We start from the raw sequence: 20,201 nt of genomic DNA on the forward strand, positions 1-20,201 counted from the left end.
GACGCGCGGGAGGGAGGCCGGGCGCGCGACCTCGGGGTGAGGGCCAGGGGCGGGGCGGGTGCGCACAGGCCTCCGCGGACGCCGCTCGCCGGGACCCGGGCCGCCGGAACAGCCCGGACCCTAGCGCACGCATAGACGCCCCCGCCGGCCGGGCCGGCGCCGCGCTCCCCGGGGGACACCGCCCGCCCGGGCCGGGGAGGCGGGGCGGCCGCTCAGAATCCACCAATCAGCGGCCGGCGTTCGAATTCGCGTCCTGGCGTGGCCAATCGCGAGCGCCCGGAGCGGGCGGGGAGGGCGGGGCCGGGGGGGGCCAGGCACGGCGGCCCGGCGGCGCGCGCCCCCCCCGGCCGGCCAATGGGAGGGCCGGGCTCATTTGAAAACTCGGGCGGGAGGCGGGGCGGGTTTGCGCCTGCGCGGGGCGCGCGGGGCTGACGGCGGTCGGGGGCGCGGGCGACCGAGGCGGCGGCTGCGGCGGCGGCGGCGGCGGCGATGGGGAGCGGCGGTGGTGAGTGCGGGGCGCGGGCGGCGGGCGGACACCGAGCGGGACGGCTTGGGCCCTTCGGCCCCGCGTGCGGGGCGTCCCGGAGGTGCCCGCCCGGCGCGCGGTTTAAATGCCCGGCGGCGCGGCGGGTGCGGGTGGGCTTGGCGTGAACGCCCAGCGCGGGGCCCGGCACCTGTCGCGGGCTGTGAGTACCGCGTCCGGCCTAGAGCGAGGGGACGAGGACAGTGTGGCGGTCACATCCAGGTACTCTGTGGGCCTCGGTCGCCCCGCGCGGCCCGTTAATTGCTGGTAGGCGACCCCGGTGCAGAGCGGGGCAGGGCAGGAAGGCCTGCGGAGGGGGTCCTGCAGGCGGGCGGCGGGGAGGAAGCCAAGGGAGCGGGGTGAGGGGCTCCTGCTGTGTCGTCCTGGTGTGAGTAGGAGCGGAGATGGGCAGGGGTCCGAGGGGACCATCATCCGCGCTGGCCACTTGCCCCAGTAGCCAAGTTCCATGATCACCTGCTATTCGCCCTAAGTACTTACTGAATCTTTGAATGAATGATGGTGTCTGCGGGAATCGCGGACCACTACTCCTTTATTTAATCTTTGGGACTAGAAATGCGGCTGGTTCCTTCTGTGGGGAAGGCACAGTGACCGTTCAGTCGCCCTCAGATACAACTTTGCACATCAGTGCAGCTCCTTTCCTACACATCACTGAGATCATTCTGCTGTTCTCCCTCAGTGATCCACTGTCGGTGTGCCAAGTGTTTCTGTTACCCTACAAAGAGAAGAATAAGGAGGAGACCCCGAAACCTAACCATCTTGAGCCTCCCCGAAGATGTGCTCTTTCATATTCTGAAATGGCTTTCTGTTGGAGACATCCTGGCTGTCCGAGCTGTAAGTCGCCAGATGAAAGTAGCCTCAGCCTAACTTGTTGGTCATCCCATCAGAGCTTTCTGTTCTTAAATGTCAGAACAGAATTTTGGCTACAAAAGAGGGCTGAGGCTCCAAGGATGATGTTGTTACTAGATGTTTCAGGTTGTTGCGATCGCAGGAATGCCTCAAAGCTGAAACATTGTGCAGTATGTTTGAATCCGTTCATTCCCATGTTTGACAGAGAAGGTACCTATGGTGGCAGTGAAATTTTCACCCCTTGAGAAATAAGAGTATTAAATAGAACAAAAACACATTCTTGAGGACAAAATGCCATGTAATATCGAGCCCTGAAAGGGACCCTGGGAGTTAGTTTGCAGATACTCAACTGCACCCTCATTCAGACTGACTTACTCAAGGGCATACAGCAAATTGGTGGGAAAACTCCAATAGGACCTTGCTTCTCTGACTCCCAAAGCCGCCTCGGTTGTGGTCATAATAGCCATACATGCCGAGTTTTCAATGGCAATGGGAACTTTAGCACTTGAAGTGCTCACCTGTGCTCAGGCTTCCCTGCTGGGGCACTTCCTGCCTCTGACCAGGGCGGTATTAAATTTATTGGTCTTTTTCTAGAGCCTCTGTTGCCCTCCAGACTCCAGCCATGTTCCCACTAGCAAGGCCCTAGGTAGAGGAGCACAAAACAAACTTCTGTTCTACTTGCTCCTGTAAAGAGTCAGGTTCCCTATCCTTGTAGGTACACACCCTTACAGGGGCGTCACCCCCTCTTTCTCAGTGTGGATGCTTTTTCCCCCTTCTGGCACCACTGTCCCCACCTTTAGAGCCTCCAAGAAGCTTGTTTCTTCCCTCTTTTCAAATCAGCTATTACTTTGATACACAGGGGCCTTTCTTCCTGGGGTGGGGAGGGAGACAGGAGGCCCTCCATCCTTCTATGTCCCGCGTTCAAGGGCTTCCGGGATCGAGGCTTCTGGGAGGTCCCTTGATAATCCAGCCCCCACCCCTGCTTCCGTTGTTGTGCAGGTGCACTCCCACCTGAAGTACCTGGTGGACAACCATGCCAGTGTCTGGGCATGTGCCAGCTTCCAGGAGCTGTGGCCTTCTCCAAGGAACCTGAGGCTCTTTGAAAGGTATATAGGCACCAGACAATGGCTCCGTTTTCTCCTGTCTCTGGGCCTCCCTGGTACGCCTGACCTGGGCATGCTTTTCCTCTTGTGGTTGCCCTTGTCCACACCTCACCCCCCGGAGAGTGATCGAGGGCTGTCAGCGTCACTCATGGAGTCACATGAAGTAGAGTGATTGGCTGTCCATGCCACCAGCCCAGGCGGACTCATTAGTCACTGTCATGCTTCGAAGGGTCGCACTTCGGCTGGGACCAGTCTGTGTGACTCAAATGCAGGTCACCTGCTTGTGGAAATTGTGGAAATTTTACTCAACCCTCTTTGTATTTATTTAGTTAGATATTTATTTATTGGTCAAAAGCATGTGATTTCACTCCTGTTGCATTTCACTCCCTGGCTGATCCCATCCTCCTGCTGAGTTTGGGACCCAGAGGGAGGGTCAGAGCAGGTGTGAGCCGCCCCCCGCCCCGGGCCTGGGGGCCCCATCATGCCGGTGACTGGACCTACCATCCACGTGTGCCGGTGGCTCCAGACAGGCCCCCTAAGACCTAAGCCACATACCGTATGATTCATCCATTTAAGGTGTGCAATTCAGTGTTTTTTTGTAGATTCACAGAGTTGTGCAACCATCACCACTAACATCCTCATTACCGCACAGCAAAGCCAGAGTCAATAGGGGTTGACATCAGTGCCCACTCCCTATTTTCCCTGCAGTCCCCCAGCCCCGGGCAGCCCCAAATCTGCCCACTTGTCTGTGGATTTGCCTGCTGTGGACATTTTGTGTAAGGGGAATCTTACAACACGTAGCCTTTTGTGGCTGAGTTCTTTGGCTTGGCATGTCTTTAAGGTTCGTTCGTGTTGTCGCATGTCATGGATGAATGATATCTGCTTGCATTTCCTAAAAAATCCTCACTTAAGAAACAAGCATTCTAGCTTTGGGTGCTGTGGCCTGACAGAACCTTCATGGGACAACACAGGTGATGCTGTGTGTTTTTACTGGTCTAGGGCTGCCGAAAAGGGAAATTTTGAAGCTGCCGTGAAGCTGGGCATAGCCTACCTCTACAATGAAGGCTGTAAGTCCTCACGGGGTTGGGGCTAGCCTCGCCCCCCTCGGTGCTGACCTTGTAGAACAGGCGTGAGTCCTTCCCAGTGGGAGCCCTTCTGCCCTTATTCTTGTGAGGTCCAGCCCTGGGCCTCTCCCCTCAGCAGCGTGTGCCCACAGAGGCCCTGCTACGGGACCCACTGGAGTCCATACCCTTTAATTATTTTAACAAACCTTGTTTTGACAAATGCTTTAATTCCATCAGCAGAGACTCAGGCGGGGAGTGGGGGGTGGGGAGGGCTAATCAGGCAAGCCAGGCTTCCCCCTCCCCTGGCAGCACCCCCTCCGTCCAGTGAACACCGCAGGCCACGTGTAAGTGCTGGCTCCCCTCCTTCCTTGGCCACAGGTCCTCCCCGGAACTCTGGGGCAGCGATCAAAGGGTGTTAACAACACAGCTGCGGCTTCAGTGGGAGACACGTACGAGCAGGTCAAAGCCGGCCTGGTGCCTGAACTCCTTCACCCCCCAAGGAATAGGGGCTCCTTGAAACGACCCATGTGGCCTTCTCCTCTCCCAGTGCCTGCCTCTTTACCTAGCACACAGAACCAGCCTGCAGGATGTCCAGTCCCAGCCCCCAAAATGCATAAAGACTGGGGATAGTTGATATGTTTCTGCTTCTCAAAGATCTGGTATCTTGCTGAGAGAGCCTCTGCTCCCAGCTGGTTGGCAGGATTGTTGAGACTGATAGACGGTGAACAATCCTTCCCCTCGTGCACTCCCCCATCAGACAGCGGTTCCCGGACAGAATTCACGCACCATCCAAGTCACCCATCCAAAGTGTAGAAGCCAGCAATTTGTAGTATCTTCACAGAGTGGTGCAGCCATCGCCACCATCCAGATGTGGAACATTGGCCTAAAAGGAAACACTGTACCCACTAGCAAGGGTCCAGGCTGTAGCTCCCAGCGGGAGGGAGGGTGCATGTGCCGCTCCACAGGGGACACCTTCCCAGACCTTCAGAACCTAGGCTGCCGGCAGGGACACGTGGTTCACAAGGTAGGGGAAGAAAGGGAGGAGCCCCCATCTTGGAGGGCTCTGCTCTCCTTACACACCAGCAGTGGTGCGCTGTGGCAGGCGTAAGGTTGTAGACTTTGAAAGCCCACGGAGAACTCCATGCACCTGTCCCTCAGAGACACCTGGGGTAATGGTCTGTCCATGTCCGCAGTGTCTGTGTCTGATGAAGCCCGTGCGGAAGTGAACGGCTTGAAGGCCTCTCGCTTCTTCAGTCTTGCTGAGCGACTGAATGTGGGTGCCACGCCTTTCATCTGGCTCTTCATCCGTCCTCCGTGGTCGGTGTCTGGAAGCTGCTGCAAGGCCGTGGTCCATGAGAGCCTCAGGGCAGAGTGCCAGCTGCAGGGAGCAAGTCCTGGCGATGGACACATGTGGGGCCGGCGTGCCGGACGGTCCGAGCCCCATCAGGTCAGTAGAGACACCGGATCATGTAAAGCCAGGCGCCTGAAAACAGTGCAGGGGCAGAACATCGCGAGTGTGGGCGCGGGGGCATCTGCAGATGAGTCAGCAGGAGAGGAAGCCTCACAGCTGGGGCTCCCAGGGAATCCCACAAGGGGCTGGGCTCCCCAAAGCCAGGAATCAGGGGACGGCTCTCGGGGTCGGGTGTGGGCCAGGCAGGGGCCACAAGAACAGGTGGACGGGGAGGATGGTACACCGGAAGTTCTCTTCCCACTGATGATCACACCTCCTCCTCCCCCTCCTCTTGCTCTTCAGACTCACAGAGCGTCCCTACTGCACTGCCTGGGGAGAGTGCTCAGTCTCTTCGAGGTGAGTCATCTGTCCCACCCAGACCCCCTGAGCACACTGACATGGAGCACAGGGTCTCCGTGTTTCTGTGCTGCCCGCCTCTCTGGCAGCTGCAAACACCAGGGACCAGGAAGTAAGCAGCAGGCAGCAGGAGGGGTCGTGTGGGGTGTAACACCCGGGCAAGACCCGCCTCTGAGACAGTGTGGAGCCCAGGGGGAGCGTCCGAGTGCTCGCCAGACCATGGGCCGGTGTCATGGCCTGGCTCCGGGCAGCCTCTCCCACTCTTCCCACAGACCTCCCTACACTGCAGAGAGCTTTACCGAGCTCATGCCGCCTGCAGCAAACTCAGGGAGCGGTGGTGGCTCCTGGTGACATGTGCAGCGGCAGCAGCAGGGGGGGACGCTGAGCATGAGCGAGGACAGGGAGCGGTGGTGGCTCCTGGTGACATGTGCAGCGGCAGCAGCAGGGGGGGACGCTGAGTGTGAGCAAGGACAGGGAGCGGTGGTGGCTCCTGGTGACATGTGCAGCGGCAGCAGCAGGAGGGGACGCTGAGCGTGAGCGAGGACAGGGAGCGGTGGTGGCTCCTGGTGACATGTGCAGCGGCAGCAGCAGGAGGGGACGCTGAGCGTGAGCGAGGACAGGGAGCGGTGGTGGCTCCTGGTGACATGTGCAGCGGCAGTAACAGGAGGGGACGCTGAGCGTGAGCGAGGACAGGGAGCGGTGGTGGCTCCTGGTGACATGTGCAGCGGCAGCAGCGGGGGGGACGCTGAGCGTGAGCGAGGACAAGGAGCGGTGGTGGCTCCTGGTGACATGGGCAGCAGCAGGGGGGATGCTGAGCGTGAGCGAGGACAGGGAGCAGCCTTGACAAAACCTCCACATCACCATCTGGGGGGCCTGGTGCAGAGCGCTGACCCTGCAGTGGCCCACAGCCAAGCTAGGGGCCACGGGCTGAGCGAAACACAAACCTCATCCGAGAGGGAGGGGGCCTGTGGGGGCAGAGCTCAGAAGCTCGCTCTCCCGGCAGTCGTCGAAGCATGTACCCTAAGAGAAGTCGTTTCCACTCCCAATTTACTTAATTCATTTTATTAAGAGAGACCCCTGAATATGATTACTGAGAGGTCTGCGGAGAGACCGTGGCGGTCCATAGAAGCTGGTCTTCTGCAGGGAGCAGGGTGAAGGAGGCCACCGATAGAGGCTGGTGTTCTGCGGGGAGTGGGGTGAAGGAGGCCGCTGTCCTGGGGTTTGTTGTAGGATGAAGAGTGGAAGCAGCAGGCCCGGGACCTGTTCGAAGAGTCTGCTAATCAGGGCTGTCTGGCCAGCTCGTACCTCCTCTGGGAACGTGACAGGAGGACAGACGTAAGTGGGCCGGGGTCTGGGGACAGGAGGATTCGTGTCGGCCAAACATTCAGTCTCCAAATGGGCCCTTAGGCAAGGTTCTGTATACACGGGGGGCCTGCGGGCAGCTCCCCGAGCACCAGGCACTGCTGGCCAGCAGTGCTCCTGTAGCTGTCCCCAACAACCACCGTCATTCGGGGGTAAGGGGCTGGGAAGGAGTCTGAGCTGTGGTCCCTCTGGGGGTGTCGGGAGGAACAATTAAGAATCGATGGGTTGGTTCTGAGTTTTTCCAGAGACACAACTGTATAAAAGCACGGTGACTCTCTCCCATTGACAGATGTCAGATCCCGGGCGATGCCTCCACAGCTTCCGGAAACTCAGGGACTACGCAGCCAAAGGCTGCTGGGAAGCACAGGTGAGGCAGGAGCTGGCCTTGCTCCTTCCAGCTCCTCTCGTGGGGCCCATGGCGGCGAGCCCGCCCCGGCTTCCTTTCAGAGGCGGTAGGACTGGCCCAGGGCTGACACCAGGGCTTACAGGAGTGTAGCTGTGGGGTGCGCAGGGAGGAGGCCTGCAAGTGCTTCCTTCATCCCTGCGCTTCCCCCTGGCGCCTCCAAGCCCGCTGCCCCCAGCCGGCCAGCCTCTCCGTTCTCGGGTGCTGCTGAGCTACGTCTGCTGTTCGCACTCCTGTTGCTCCCTGTGACTGTCCGGTAGCTCGGGCACCTCGGAGCAGATGGGGCTCCGTCATGTCACCCGCTCACAGGGTCACCCAGGGTTAGAGCCAAGACATGAGGGATTTGCCGGTGGTGTTCTCTAGATGCTCTCCTGCTCCAGCTGTAAAAAATCCTTGTTTAGGACAAAGCAAAGACAGTCCCCCTTTGCCGAACGGGTAGAAACCCTCTTGTCGCCCCACCAGGGGGGTGTTCGACAGTCATCTGCCCTAAAAGTGAGGGAAGAAATCACTGAGTGGTAGGTGGCCCAGCCTGACGTGTCACAGAACAAGGCACGTGTCACAAACTATCCCAGGCAGGTTGAGCATTGGCGGCAGCTGGAACAGCAGCAGCGCACTTCTCTCGGAAGCTCTAACTAATCGTAAGAAGAGGGACATGCCAGTAAGCATTCAAAGGGTCTCCGTGTGCTCCCAGAAAAGAGGAAATAGAACCAACTGGTCAAAGCCCAGGGCAGCGCCCCCCTCACCTCTAGTTCATGGGGCGCACAGCTGAACAAGGCCATGTGTGCAGATCTTTTTTCTGCGCGTGTTGAGTGGATCGCTGATATTCTGAAAATACACATTTTTCATGATAGCAGTTTTTGCTGGCAAAGATGTGATAAAACAGCATTCTCTTAGCTGGTATGAAAATCCGCGTGGCCCTTTCAGAAAACACTTAGGCACAGCCGCCCCTGTGGGTTGACCACATAAGCAGACGGGTACCAGTACCGAAATGGCGGCACAGAGATGCTCCACAGAGTAATAAACTCTGCAGGGAAGAACAGGTGTTTCATACCCTAGGAGCCACGTTATTGTTAGCGAACGGAGAGAAGATAAAATATATGTGCACTATGATCAGGAATGCATAGAAACATCTAGAAGGAAGTATCCAGAAATGGTTGCTAGTTACCATCGGAGGGCCCAGAGGTCCCAGGGGGCCTGTGCCAAGTGGCGGACACGGCTCAGTCAGCCCACACACCCAGCTACCTAGGCAGGTGCTCATGAGAAGGGAAACTGAGGCATGCAGCAGTTCCCCCAGTTTGTGGTGTTCACAGGGACCCAGGTTTTAAAGCCAAGTCATCTGACCCTCCAGCCAGTTTTGGCCGCTTTGCTACGCTGACTCCATTATACATGTTTTGTCCCTTTTGAAGTTCGTTATCACATGATGTAGTATTTATTTCAAAGTGAGTAGTTCAAACCCCAGCCGTGCTGTTTCCAGAAGGCGGGGAAGGTGGACGCAGCCACTGCGTCCCCTCACTCGTCTGCCCCAGCAGCCCGCGGCTTCTCACTCACGTGCACGTCTGTCCCGCAGCTGTCTTTAGCCAAAGCCTGCGCGCATGGAGGCCAGCTGGGACTAGACGCGAAGGCCTCGGGCGGGATGGTGCGCCAGCTGTTTCAGACGTCCCGCGCCATCAGCAAGCAGCAGGTCTTCTCTGTGCAGAAGGGCCTCAGCGACACGATGAGGTGAGGGCCTCTAGGGCAAGCGTCTGCGTGAGACGGTGGGCGGAGGCAGAGTGGCCGGCGGGCCCCCCGGGGAAAGGGGGGTGTTGGTCCCGTTCCACCTGGGCCACCGGCACAGGGCACCCTGGGTTAGCAACCCCACTGGAACCCCCCTTCGTGCGCCTGTGTATTCCAAAACCAGGGACGCCCCCGTTCTCTGGGGCTTTGAAGAGAAAATATCCCCCATGAGTGTCCGTGCTCCAGTTTTCCTTTTTAACCCTAGAATGTGTTAAACCATTTTAAGCGTCTTCCCAAAATGACAGGATTTGTATCGCCAGTTCAGCAGCCAAAACACCACCTCTTCTTTCCGCCTCCGCGTGTGAGCATCCATGTGGCGTGTGAGGGCCCACGGCCATTGCGTGTGCCCGGAGGGGGAGCGGTGGCCCCTGGGGTGGCCTCCAGCCCCGCATGTCCTGTCCCTTCCTGCAGCCCACTCACCCCGAGGTTTTTCACTCGGTCACAGGATATGCTAGAAAGTAACGTGGAAGGCGTAAATAATTTCTTAAGCTTCCACAAGATTTCAAATATGCTTCGGAGGAGCCCCTGGGTGGCTCAGTCAGTGGAGCGTCCGACTCCTGCTTTCAGCTCAGGTCGTGATCTCAGGTGCTGAGCTTGAACCCCGTGTCAGGCTCTGTGCTGGGCGTGGAGGCTGCTTAAGATTCTCTCTCTCCCTCTGCCCATCCCCACTTTCTCTCTAAAAAGTTAGTTAAGGGGCGCCTGGGTGGCACAGCGGTTGAGCGTCTGCCTTCAGCTCAGGGCGTGATCCGGCGTTATGGGATCGAGCCCCGCATCAGGCTCCTCCGCTATGAGCCTGCTTCTTCTTCTCCCACTCCCCCTGCTTGTGTTCCCTCTCTCGCTGGCTGTCTCTATCTCTGTCAAATAAATAAATAAAATTAAAAAAAAAAAAGTTAGTTAAAAACATGCTTTGGGTTTCGAAGGGGCAGGCTCTGGCTGTTCTCCCGCAGCTCACAGAACGTGCTCAGTAGACGTTTGTGTTTGACGGGATCATGCCTTCGTGGAGAGGCTTGATCTCACGCACACGGCACAGGGCTGCCTTGTCCCTCACTCCCACAGCCCACGTCGGCAAGCCGTTGTGCTCTGGAGCCCGGGGCCAGTGCCGGCGGCTGCACCCCCTTCTCCCCCACTTGTTTCTCCTGTGAGAAGGTGTATCCTGAGAACACCTCGTGCCCCTCTCAGTCGGCCCTTTTGTTGGATCGTTGCTGTTCTGTTTTGGGGGGCAGTTTGTCCTTTTCAAGAACAGCAGAATTTTGTTGAAATATTAACATCATTTCAGTCTTCGAATTGAGCTTCTTTTTGTTTTCCTCTATACCAAGCAACAGCCACCTTTTTTTTTTAACTGAGGTATATTTGACACATGACATTGTGTTGGCTGAAGAGTTAGTTATTTTGAAGGGTACCTTTGGTTGGTTTGGGGTTTATTTATTTTTAAGATTTTATTTGAGAGAGAGAGTGTGTGCGCGTGAGCAAGGTAAGGGGCAGAGGGAGAAGGGAGAAGCAGGTTCCCTGCGGGACTCGATCCCAGGACCCGGGATCATGCCCTGAGCCGAAGGCAGATGCGTAACCGGCTGAGCCCCCAGGCGCCCCGGTTGGTTGGGTTTTAGAAGTCAGGTTGTTAAGGTCGCTGAGTCTGGGTGGCGGAGCGTCCTTTTCTGTTCCCAGTGTCGGCTGGCTTAAACCTCCAACACTTGGCGGTGCTCACGGGGTCTTCTAGCTCTGGGAGGAAACACAGACTGGGCTTCCTCCCCCATTCTGTCTCACCCCCATTCCTGCCCCCGCAGTTCTACCACCTCGGCCCGTCTTTCCCTCCTTCCCTCTGCCTGTGACAGATGCTTCCTCCCAGCACCTGAAACACTTGCCCAGAACCCAGCAGCTTCACCTTTCTTCTCCCTCTTGCTGCTGGTCTCTCCTCTCCTTGTTCGGAGAGGCGTTGACCATACTCGGGTATCCTTGCCGGGGCACCCAGCACTCCCGCATGAGGGTGTCCCTGGCCCCAGGTTGAGCCCCCTGGAGGAGGGACCCCATGTCTGTCAGCAATGTCAGGGCTGCTGGGTGCCTGAGAAGTCCAGTGCCGGGCTCAGGGCATCCTCCTTTAATTCCGTTCTGGTTCTTTGCTCCGCTGCAGAGGGTCGAAATAAATGACCCTGTGGATGAGCCTCTCCTTGGGGAGGATATGGGTTTGCCAGCTTCTCGTGACTGTTCTCCGGACCTGGGCCCTGTGATCTATCCTCAGCCCTGCAGGGTGGCCCCACCTTGCCTCCTGCGTGTGTCTGGGCTCCTCCGGAACCTGGCGGTCTGAGTGGGAGAAGGCAGGTACACAGATGTGTGAGCCCAGCTTCGTCTTAGGAACCTAGCAACCTGGGGGCCTTCCTAGCCCGCTTGGACCCAGCACCTGCGGCAGGGACAGGTTCCTGCGTAAATGGACGATGCTGCAGATTGCTCACTCCCCGAGGACAGACGGGCCAGGCGGGAATGGGACGCTCGCCCTCGTTTTCAGGATGGTGCTCTCCCTGCAGGTACATCTTGATTGACTGGCTGGTAGAAGTCGCCACCATGAAGGACTTCACGAGCCTGTGCCTCCACCTGACCGTGGAGTGCGTGGACCGGTACCTGCGGAGGAGGCCAGTGCCCCGGTTCAGGCTCCAGCTGCTGGGCATTGCCTGCATGGTCATCTGCACGCGGTGAGGGGCCCCCCGGGGCGGGGTCTGCGGGACGACCCTCAGCAAGCTAGGCCTGCCCGGCTGCTCAGGCTGGCTTGCCGGTGAAATGAGCCTTCAGTGTCCCACCTCATAGGGTGCGGGTCTGAATTTCAAGGAGAGCGCAAGCAGAGTAGTCTCCCCTCCATGGGGACCGACCCTTGGCATGTGGGCAGCCACTCATCCCGGCCTGCGGGGACCCCAGAACATGGCCTTGCTCGGACGGGTTCAGGCTGGGCTCCTCCTCCCCTGGCCCTTGAGGGTGACGTGGTGACCTGCCCTCCAGAGTCTTCCTCCTGAAATCACGGAAAGACCACTTCTCAGCGATCAAGCCCTCTAGCCCACGTCATCAGAGACCTGCAGTTAGAGGGTCTCACACCCCCAACCAGCTCCCAGAACACCCCAGTCCCACCGCAAACACAGGGTGCTTCCTGCTACAGCTGCCTGCATCCCTGGCAACTCGGACCTGTCAGGAAGGACCAGCTCACGTTTTACCTAAATCTGCTGGTTTTTTGTCAATACTCGTCTGCCCATTTTGCCTTGGAAGCATCTGGTGTGTGTTTGTTTTCCTAAGGCAGACATCCCCGCGTGGTCTGCCCTTCCCCCGGGCAGTGCTCTGCAGACTGGCCATCCTTGTCTGTGAGCCTTGGGGCTGAGGGACAGGCTCGCCACGCACGGCAGGGTGTGCTCAGACACGCGGACTTCCTTTGCGTGTAGCCCGGGGCAGGGGGTCCAGGCTTATGTTGTTGGGATGGTTTTTCTATGTCACGGGGTCACGGAAAGCCCCAGTTCCTGTTTTACTCTCTGCCACACCCAGTGACCCCTGAGGCCACCCTGTCCACCTTTGGAGTGATCCTGGACACATGACCATGACGGGAACTGGGACGTGTGGTCTGTAGGAGACCAGTGTGGGCTTGGGGCTACAGGCAGGCTGCCATGTGCCAACCAGCCCCTCAGGCGTGCTCGTGGGACCCCCAGTTCAGACCTTCTCACGAGAGGTGACAGAACAGATAGGCTCCGCCGCCTCATGCCAGAGCGGCGTAATTACATCCTTGTAATCAGAAACCGAATGACCAGACCACCACCTGGCTGGCAGTGAGATGCTTTATAAAGATCTTAGACGCAGAGATGCCCTGCCTCTGCTCCGAGCAGCGCCTGCCGCGGCCTCTGCACGGGAGCTCTAACACCCAGCCCCGCTGGGCACTCCTGCCTCATACTCGCTGCGCCTGTGCTCCCCACGCCTCCCATCTCTCTCTTTCAAGGCTATAGGGACGCCTGGGTAGCGCAGTCGTTAAGCGTCTGCCTTTGGCTCAGGGCGTGATCCCGGCGTTATGGGATCGAGCCCCACATCAGGCTCTTCCACTGGGAGCCTGCTTCTTCCTCTCCCACTCCCCCGGCTTGTGTTCCCTCTCTCGCTGGCTGTCTCTCTGTCAAATAAATAAAATCTTTATTAAAAAAAAAAAGGCTGTAGCAAATGGGGCAGCTACCGAGTCCCCAGGACAGAGCGGCCACGGGCTTGGTCCTGCTCCCTTGCCGGCAGGCCACTGGACCAGCATGTTCCCTGTTAGTTGGGGCCACTGGAGAGTAGAGAACACAGTCAGGATTCCTGTGGCCAGACCCGTGCTGAGCACACACCTTCAGACAACCTCCAGCTCTCCTTCTGCTGCCTCAACTCCCTCCCAGGTGTAAGCTCTTGCTTACGTGAGCTCCGTAGAAGCTGGCTTCATCCTCAGGTCGTTAAGAGGATCAACCAGTCACATCATTCATGGGTGCCTTTTGCAGACACCTCTGCGTGCCTGGAGCCTGGCCACTCCCACGGCTGGCACTAGTCCCACTTCCTTTGCAGACCCTTCGGACAGGGTCATGGGCTCATCTGTTCCTTGTGGGGCTGCAGGCAGCCCAGTCCACTCTTTGACCCCCCGCCGTGGGCCTGAAGTGATCGCTGCCTCCAGGGAGAGCAGACTCCATGCTCAGACACCTCTTGACATTCTAGGTTTATCAGCAAAGAGATCCTGACGATCCGCGAGGCTGTGTGGCTCACAGACAACACGTACAAGTATGAGGACCTGGTGCGGATGATGGGAGAGATCATCTCTGCCCTGGAAGGGAAGATTCGGGTAAGGGGCCACTTGCTGTTTCCTTTCACATCAGGGCTGATGTCGTGGGAGGGGACAGGAGGAATCATAGGCTCCTCCACGGTCTTGAGCTTCCCTGCTCTGGAAAGTCCTCCTGGACCCAGAGGGCACGAGACCGGAGCTGCATCTGTCACTGCAACACCCTGGGGCTTGTGCGCCAGGACCCCACATCACCTCCCCGTCCCATCTAGGTCCCCACTGTGGTTGATTACAAGGATGTCCTGCTGACGCTGGTCCCTGCGGCGCCGAGAACCCAGCACCTGTGCAGCTTCCTGTGTGAGCTGTCCCTGCTGCACACCAGCCTGGCTGCCTACTCTCCAGCCTGCCTGGCCGCAGCCGCCCTGCTGCTAGCAAGGCTGACGCATGGGCAGAGTAAGGAGCCGCCCTTCCACCGGCTGCTCAGCAGGGGCTGAGCCAGGGACTGGGGATTCCCCGAGTCAGGAGACAGGAGACGACTCTCCAATACAAGGGGGAAGGAGGGAGAAAGAGAAGTTTGCCCAACTCCTGGATGAGGAGACACCAGAATGGACTAAAAGCCGTTCTGTGGGGGTGAGGTTAAGAGATGGTTCTAGCGTTTAAGTATTTCCCGCTCTGTTGACAGTGAGCATGGGGTGTTTGTAACCCTGAGCTCCAGGAAACTGTGCAGCAGAACCGTGGGGCCATGGGGTGCGGGGGACCCCAGCACGGCTGCAGCACCCCTGCTTTCCTCCCCAGCACAGCCCTGGACCACGCATCTGTGGGACCTGACTGGGTTCTCCTGTGAAGACCTCATACCCTGTGTCCTGAGCCTTCATCAAAAGTGGTGAGTTCCTAGAAGGAATTGATCCCCCACCCAGCTGCCACAGGCTTCGTCGTCACATCCCGGGGCGTGGGGGGGGGGGGCTCGCTGTCACATGAGGGCTGTCAGCCCACACACACAGCTTCCCCGCAGTGCACTGCGTTCTCAGAGTCAACATGTAAAAACGTCAGGCCACGTTGCCTGTTTCGCAGTTTTGACATTTGATGTGCGTGCTGCTGCTGCTCCCACCCAAAGCTCATTCGGCGGGCGGCAGACGGTAACAGAAACATCGAAGCCGGCTGCTGGAGCCGTGGTCGGTGTGGCGTCGGACCACCTGTCCCGTTGCTCAGGAGTTGGCCGGCTGTGACTGCTTCCTGCCGCAGCCCCGCTCCCCATCCGCTCACTTCATGCCCGCTCCCAACACGCGCCTGAGCCAGACCCCAGCTGCCCCTCCTCCTCACGCCCAGCGCTCTCTTTCCCGCGTGTGGGTCTGGGTGATTCCGGCCTTCTGCCTGTCCTCGGGGACTTCCAGGATTCAGAACACATGTGAACCCCAGCCTCTGACTTGAGCCCCAGGACCTCCTCCCCCGCCGCTGGCTTGTCCAGGCCAGACCCCCTCTTCCCCGGGCCGTTCCTCCTCGTCATAGATCGCATGGGGCGCTTGGTGGGTGTGCCGCAGTCATCCTAGCAGGGGCCTGGGGCCAGCCGTTTCTGCTGCCTCATCCGGCGTCCCACCAGCTCTGGAGGCCTGTGCCGCCTGCACGTGCTCATTCCCCAGCCGCCCCCTGAATTACCGCAGTGACCGCCTCTGAGGGCGTCACTTCTCTGTACACCTTCCAGGATGAGATCGGAGCTCTCTGGCCGGGCCCCAGACCCCTGGGAGCGGCCCTTTCTCTGGCCTGCTCCCCACCCTGCTCCCGCCATGGGGAACCGGTCAGCATGTCCTGGGGCTGCCGTGTGCTTTGGCCAACCTGTTTTCTGTTGTGCCTACTCACAGCCAATGGACGGGGAGCAGGGGTGAAGCTGATGGGTCAGCGTGTGTGTCTGATCACTCACACGATGGTGCGAACAGTCCTTACTGGACACCAGCTACCAAGAGTTGTTGCTAGCTGTTCCCCTGCCCTCCCAGAACTGTTTTTTATTTTCATTTCAGATAATTGGAAACATTTATTTACCAACCGAACTTCTTTTTTAAGTGTACAAGTCGTGCTCGGAGTTGTGCAACCGTCATAACATGGCACCACTCTCAAACCCCAGACTCCACGTCTGTCAGGCCCAGGCTTCCCCTCCAGCCCCCGTCTTTCCATGTCTGTGGATTTCCTGCTTCTGGACACTTAATAGAAACAGAGTCCTGCCTCATGTGGACTTCTGTGACCAGCATGTCACCTGCGTAACGATTCCACTGGAATCACAGTCCACTGCATGGATGGACCACAACTTGCTCATTCGTGCATTGGTGGACGTTGGGGCTGTTGCCGCCTTTTGGCTGTTGTGAATAACACTGCCATAAACATCCGCACGTCTGTGTGGCTGTGCGTTCACCGCGGAGCCTCGAGGTTCCCCATCCTGACCTCCCATTACTAGGCTGTTTTTAAAAGCGTATTGTTCTCTCTCACTTCAGCGAGCGGACGCTAAAATGGAGTCCCTTGGGCTGGGGTTGCCAATGTCACCTGCCCCAGACCCCCGCATGTGGCTCCGCTGTCCCTCACGTGTCCCCGTTTGCAGCTTCCATGATGATGCCCCCAAGGACTACAGGCAAGTGTCTCTGACCGCCGTGAAGCAGCGATTTGAGGACAAGCGCTACGAAGAGATCAGCCAGGACGAGGTGCCTGCACCCCCACCCCCAGCCCAGACGCCGGCCCCTCCGTGCCTCGTCCCCCCTCTGACCCTGGTCTCCTCTCAGGTGCTGAGCTACGGCCAGCTGTGTGCAGCTCTGGGAGTCAAGCAGGGCAGCCCAGAGCCCACGTCTTTCCTCAGCACGGGGGACATCCACGCCTTCCTCACGTCGCCGTCGGGACGGAGGACCAAGCGGTGAGTGAGCCCTGTGTCTGAAACGGTGCGTGCTGGGCCTGGGTTCCCTCCGACTGCCACGGCTGCCCGAGAGCTCCGTTACCCCCTTTTACACAGGGGCCTCCTAAGAGGGAGCAGGGAGAAGCAGCAGGTCCCACAAAACACGAAGCTGGGGCTGAATCCAGGCCTTGGTTCCTGGGCCCGGTCTCCACTGGCGGCTGCCATCCTCTCTCTCCGGCGCCGCTCTCTCGCTTTAACCTGGTCTCTTTGAGCGAAGACAGTCTTGAGCACAGGCTGAGCCCAGCACAGGCACCCGCGGGCCACGCTGTTCCACGGTGTTGCTGTCACTCCTGGCCCTACCCCTCCGCACTTCCCTGGCTGCCCCCATCTCCACCCTCACCTCCCGAGTCTGTCCCACACATGTCCCCTGTCTCAGCGTCCTGGCTTGGCCACCTGGCATAACTTGCCGTCCGCATCTTAAAGACCCGAGGAGCTCCTGTTGATCCTGCGCAGTCCAGGTGTGCAGCCCCTCGCTGTGCCGCCGGCCCTGCCTCTGGGAGCTTTGCCCTGAGCTTCCTGAGGGCAGGCAGCTGGGTGGCTGTGTCGTCCCCGCACGCAGCACACCAGGCCAGGTCCGGCAGGTGCGGAGGACCAGGCTGGGCCCCCCACACTGCTGCCCGTGACCGGGCGCCTGGTCTCCCACCTTGCAGGAAGAGGGAGAACAGCCTCCAGGAGGACAGGGGCAGCTTCGTCACCACGCCCACCGCGGAGCTGTCCAGCCAGGAGGAGATGCTGCTGGGCAGCTTTCTGGACTGGAGCCTGGACTACTGCTCTGGCTACGAGGGCGACCAGGAAAGCGAGGGCGAGAAGGATGGTGACGGTGAGCGCCACGGCCTCAAGGCCATCCAGATGCGCACCCCCTGAGGTCCACACCCAGGCAGGTGTGAGAGAGCAGAGCCCCTAGAACACCAGAGTGATGCCGGGTGCCAGGGTGGGGGTTCTCCCAGCCCACGGCAGGGAGAGGAGACCTGTGTCCAGCCCCAGCCAGGCCTGTGGAAGGGCCTCACCAGGGCAGGGAAGTGTAAGAGACCTTGTGTGGAATTCACGAGATCTTTCTAGAACATTGAGATGTGCCGCCCACTGCCCTTTTGGACTCTGTGCCTTGTGCACCCCTCCAGGGCTGCCTGTGGGAGGCTCTGTCCCTGTGTTCTCAAGCAGCTAAACACGAAGCCCTGTTCAAGCAATTTCTGTCAATTTTCCAATTGCTTGCTTTTGTGTCCACTTGGGGATTAAGTAAATTATTGATGACCAGTTTGTTGTTGCTTCCTACTGTCCCCCGATTCACGTTGAGTGCCACCCTCAATTTCTTACCCAAAGGAGAGCAGTACAGGGGACTGTCCAGTGAGAGCCACGCCTGTCCTGGCCAAGAGTGGACCTTGGGCCACTGGGGGTCTTGACTGGGCAGGGGGGCACTCCAGTGCTTGGACAGTGGACAGATCTCTCTCCCCATGTCTCCCACAGTGACGGCCCCCAGCGGCATCCTCGATGTCACCGTGGTCTATCTGAGCCCCGAACAGCACTGCTGCCAGGAATCAAGTGATGAGGAGGCCTGCCCGGAGGATAGGGGACGCCAGGACCCACACGTCTGGGTACCAGGCCCCCAGACGCCTACTACGCCAGGGCCTGAGCCTCAGCTCTGCAGCACGAGAAAGCCAGGCAGGGACAGCGTGACCTCAGGGTACTCCTCCATCAGCAACGCGAGTCCCACAAACTCAGTGGACGGCGTCTCGGGGGGCCCTCCCCAATCTACCTCAGTGCTATCCCCAGGCAGCACCTCAGACACACAGCCTTGCCGCCATCATGCCAGGAAGTCGTGTTTACAGTGTCGCTCTGCGAGCCCTCCAGAAAGCAGCGTTCCCCAGATGAAGAGGAAAAACCTATCCACCCACAGCAAGGAGGAAGAGGAGGAGGAGGAGGGAAGGGACCTGAGCCGGGCTTGCTGAGGCTGTGAGTGTGCCCGTGCGTGCCGCAGGGAACATTTGCTGAGGGAGGGCTCTCGCTGCACTAGGAGCCACGGGGGCGCTGGAGATGGACGCCATGAGGACCGCCGATGGCTTTCGCCCAGGTAACGGAGAGACCACGGGACACTAAGTTTCTTTTTCCAGGGTAGTCCCACGCAAGCCGGCAGAATGTCCAAATCAGAACAAAAATTCGGATTCTTCCCTTTGGAAAGTTTAGCCTCAAAGCAATCATGCCACGCCCCATGAAGCCCGTTTCTCTGTCCCCTCTTGTGTCTGTCCTGCTCTCTCTGGGGAGCTTGAGCCCACGTCCTGACCTCCCCAGTCCCACCGAACCCCATCCCAGGAGCCGACAGCTTTCACAGTTGAGGGCTCATGTGAGCAGATAGCTTGGCACAGCTCCCCTCCCGGCATCTCTCTGGTTCTGGGTTGCGGTGGGGGCCGACAGCTCTGAGCGCACCACCGTCCTCATACCTGTGCCGTGGCTCCTGTCCTCACTCGGCAGGTCCCCTGCTGAGGGGGCCCTGCCCCTGCACACTGCTGTGGACTGCATGGGACTGCCAGGTGCGGGGGCCGTGACTGCTTTCTGGCCAGGGCCTTGACGTCTTGGCCCTAAGCTCCCTGCCCACCACACTCTCAGCTCCTTCAGAAATCTGTTCCTTCCTCCAGAGTGGTTTGTCTTTGTCCCCAGCAGGTGGTGTCCATACGAACACCTCTCTTTGCACTGAATTTCTAGGCCATTTCTTTTCTTGTCTTTATTTCCATCCTTCGTTCTTTAAAGATGGAAACAAAAGAAAAATTAAAGATAGAAGGCATTAAATTTTAAAAAGAGATTCTTAACTTTATTTAGGCTCAACTAAAGAAAAAGGGAACGTCTATCTGATTGAGACCCCTCAGTGCTCTCCTGACACTCTTCCCAGAGAGATTAGACAGAAAAAAACTAAATGTCATTTGTAACATCTGAGGTGTCCACAGTGCAAAGGGGCGGGATTTAGAAGACCTGTTCCCACCTGCTGGGCGAGAGTGCATCTGCAGTGGGTTCCTGAGGCTCCCCCACACCTGCCACTTCCTGGGTGCAGCAGCCAGAACACCGGCGGGATCTGCTCCAGACTGAGCCCGACGACCCCCCTCCACCCCGGGCGGGTGGACCACGGAGACATGTGCCCTGCAGTGATAGCTTCTGTTTCTTCTCAAAACATCAGGAAGAACCACCGGGCCAGGAGCGTCCCCCCAAATGCTCTTGAACCAGAGCTCTGTGGAACAAAGAGATGGCTTTTCTGGTGCTTGTGTGGGTGTGTGTGGGGGGGGTGTTCCTTGGGGAGCTGTCTTCCTGCTACTGTGAGAGAATCCTGACTACCCTGGGTGGGGCATGGTTGGGATTCCTGTCAACCGTGTGCCCCTGGGCCTGTGTGAGCCTCGATATCCTCATTTGTAAAATGGGGCCATAGTACCTACCTCACAGGGGTGTTGTGGGGATTAAATGTGATGAGGGTAGTGGCAGCTGAGTGATGTGCATGTCTGAACTACCCACCTCCTTGTCTGTGGCCCATTGTCAGAAGCCCAACTCTGCAAGGACCAGGCTCTCTACCTTCTCCCAGCCTGCACCTGTAGGAGACCACTCCAGTGAGGACCTAACGCCACCTGCCTGTGCTGATCGAAGCC

At 58.6% G+C, this 20,201-nt stretch overlaps 1 protein-coding gene across 1 annotated transcript; it reads left to right on the top strand.

Moving 5' to 3' along the window:
* Positions 1-432: 432 nt before the first annotated feature.
* CCNF (cyclin F) lies at positions 433-20,039 on the top strand. Its single transcript, XM_057315516.1, has 17 exons — positions 433-505; positions 1,221-1,375; positions 2,390-2,496; positions 3,493-3,560; positions 4,751-5,004; positions 5,311-5,364; positions 6,595-6,699; positions 7,016-7,093; positions 8,697-8,848; positions 11,419-11,583; positions 13,592-13,715; positions 13,925-14,105; positions 14,448-14,535; positions 16,237-16,336; positions 16,415-16,542; positions 17,232-17,401; positions 18,043-20,039. The coding sequence occupies exons 1-17, from the start codon at positions 490-492 to the stop codon at positions 18,522-18,524; spliced, it is 2,427 nt and encodes an 808-aa protein (XP_057171499.1). The 5' UTR covers positions 433-489; the 3' UTR covers positions 18,525-20,039.
* The last annotated feature ends 162 nt before the right edge of the window (positions 20,040-20,201 follow it).

The sequence above is a fragment of the Ursus arctos genome, unplaced genomic scaffold, assembly GCF_023065955.2.
Source record: "Ursus arctos isolate Adak ecotype North America unplaced genomic scaffold, UrsArc2.0 scaffold_2, whole genome shotgun sequence".
In the NCBI taxonomy this organism is placed as follows: Eukaryota; Metazoa; Chordata; class Mammalia; order Carnivora; family Ursidae; genus Ursus; species Ursus arctos.

Coding starts and splice junctions, on each gene's coding strand:
- CCNF (XM_057315516.1), top strand. Junction 11,584..13,591: donor TGCATGGTCATCTGCACGCG/GTGAGGGGCCCC, acceptor TTGACATTCTAG/GTTTATCAGCAAAGAGATCC. Junction 14,536..16,236: donor CTGAGCCTTCATCAAAAGTG/GTGAGTTCCTAG, acceptor CCCCGTTTGCAG/CTTCCATGATGATGCCCCCA.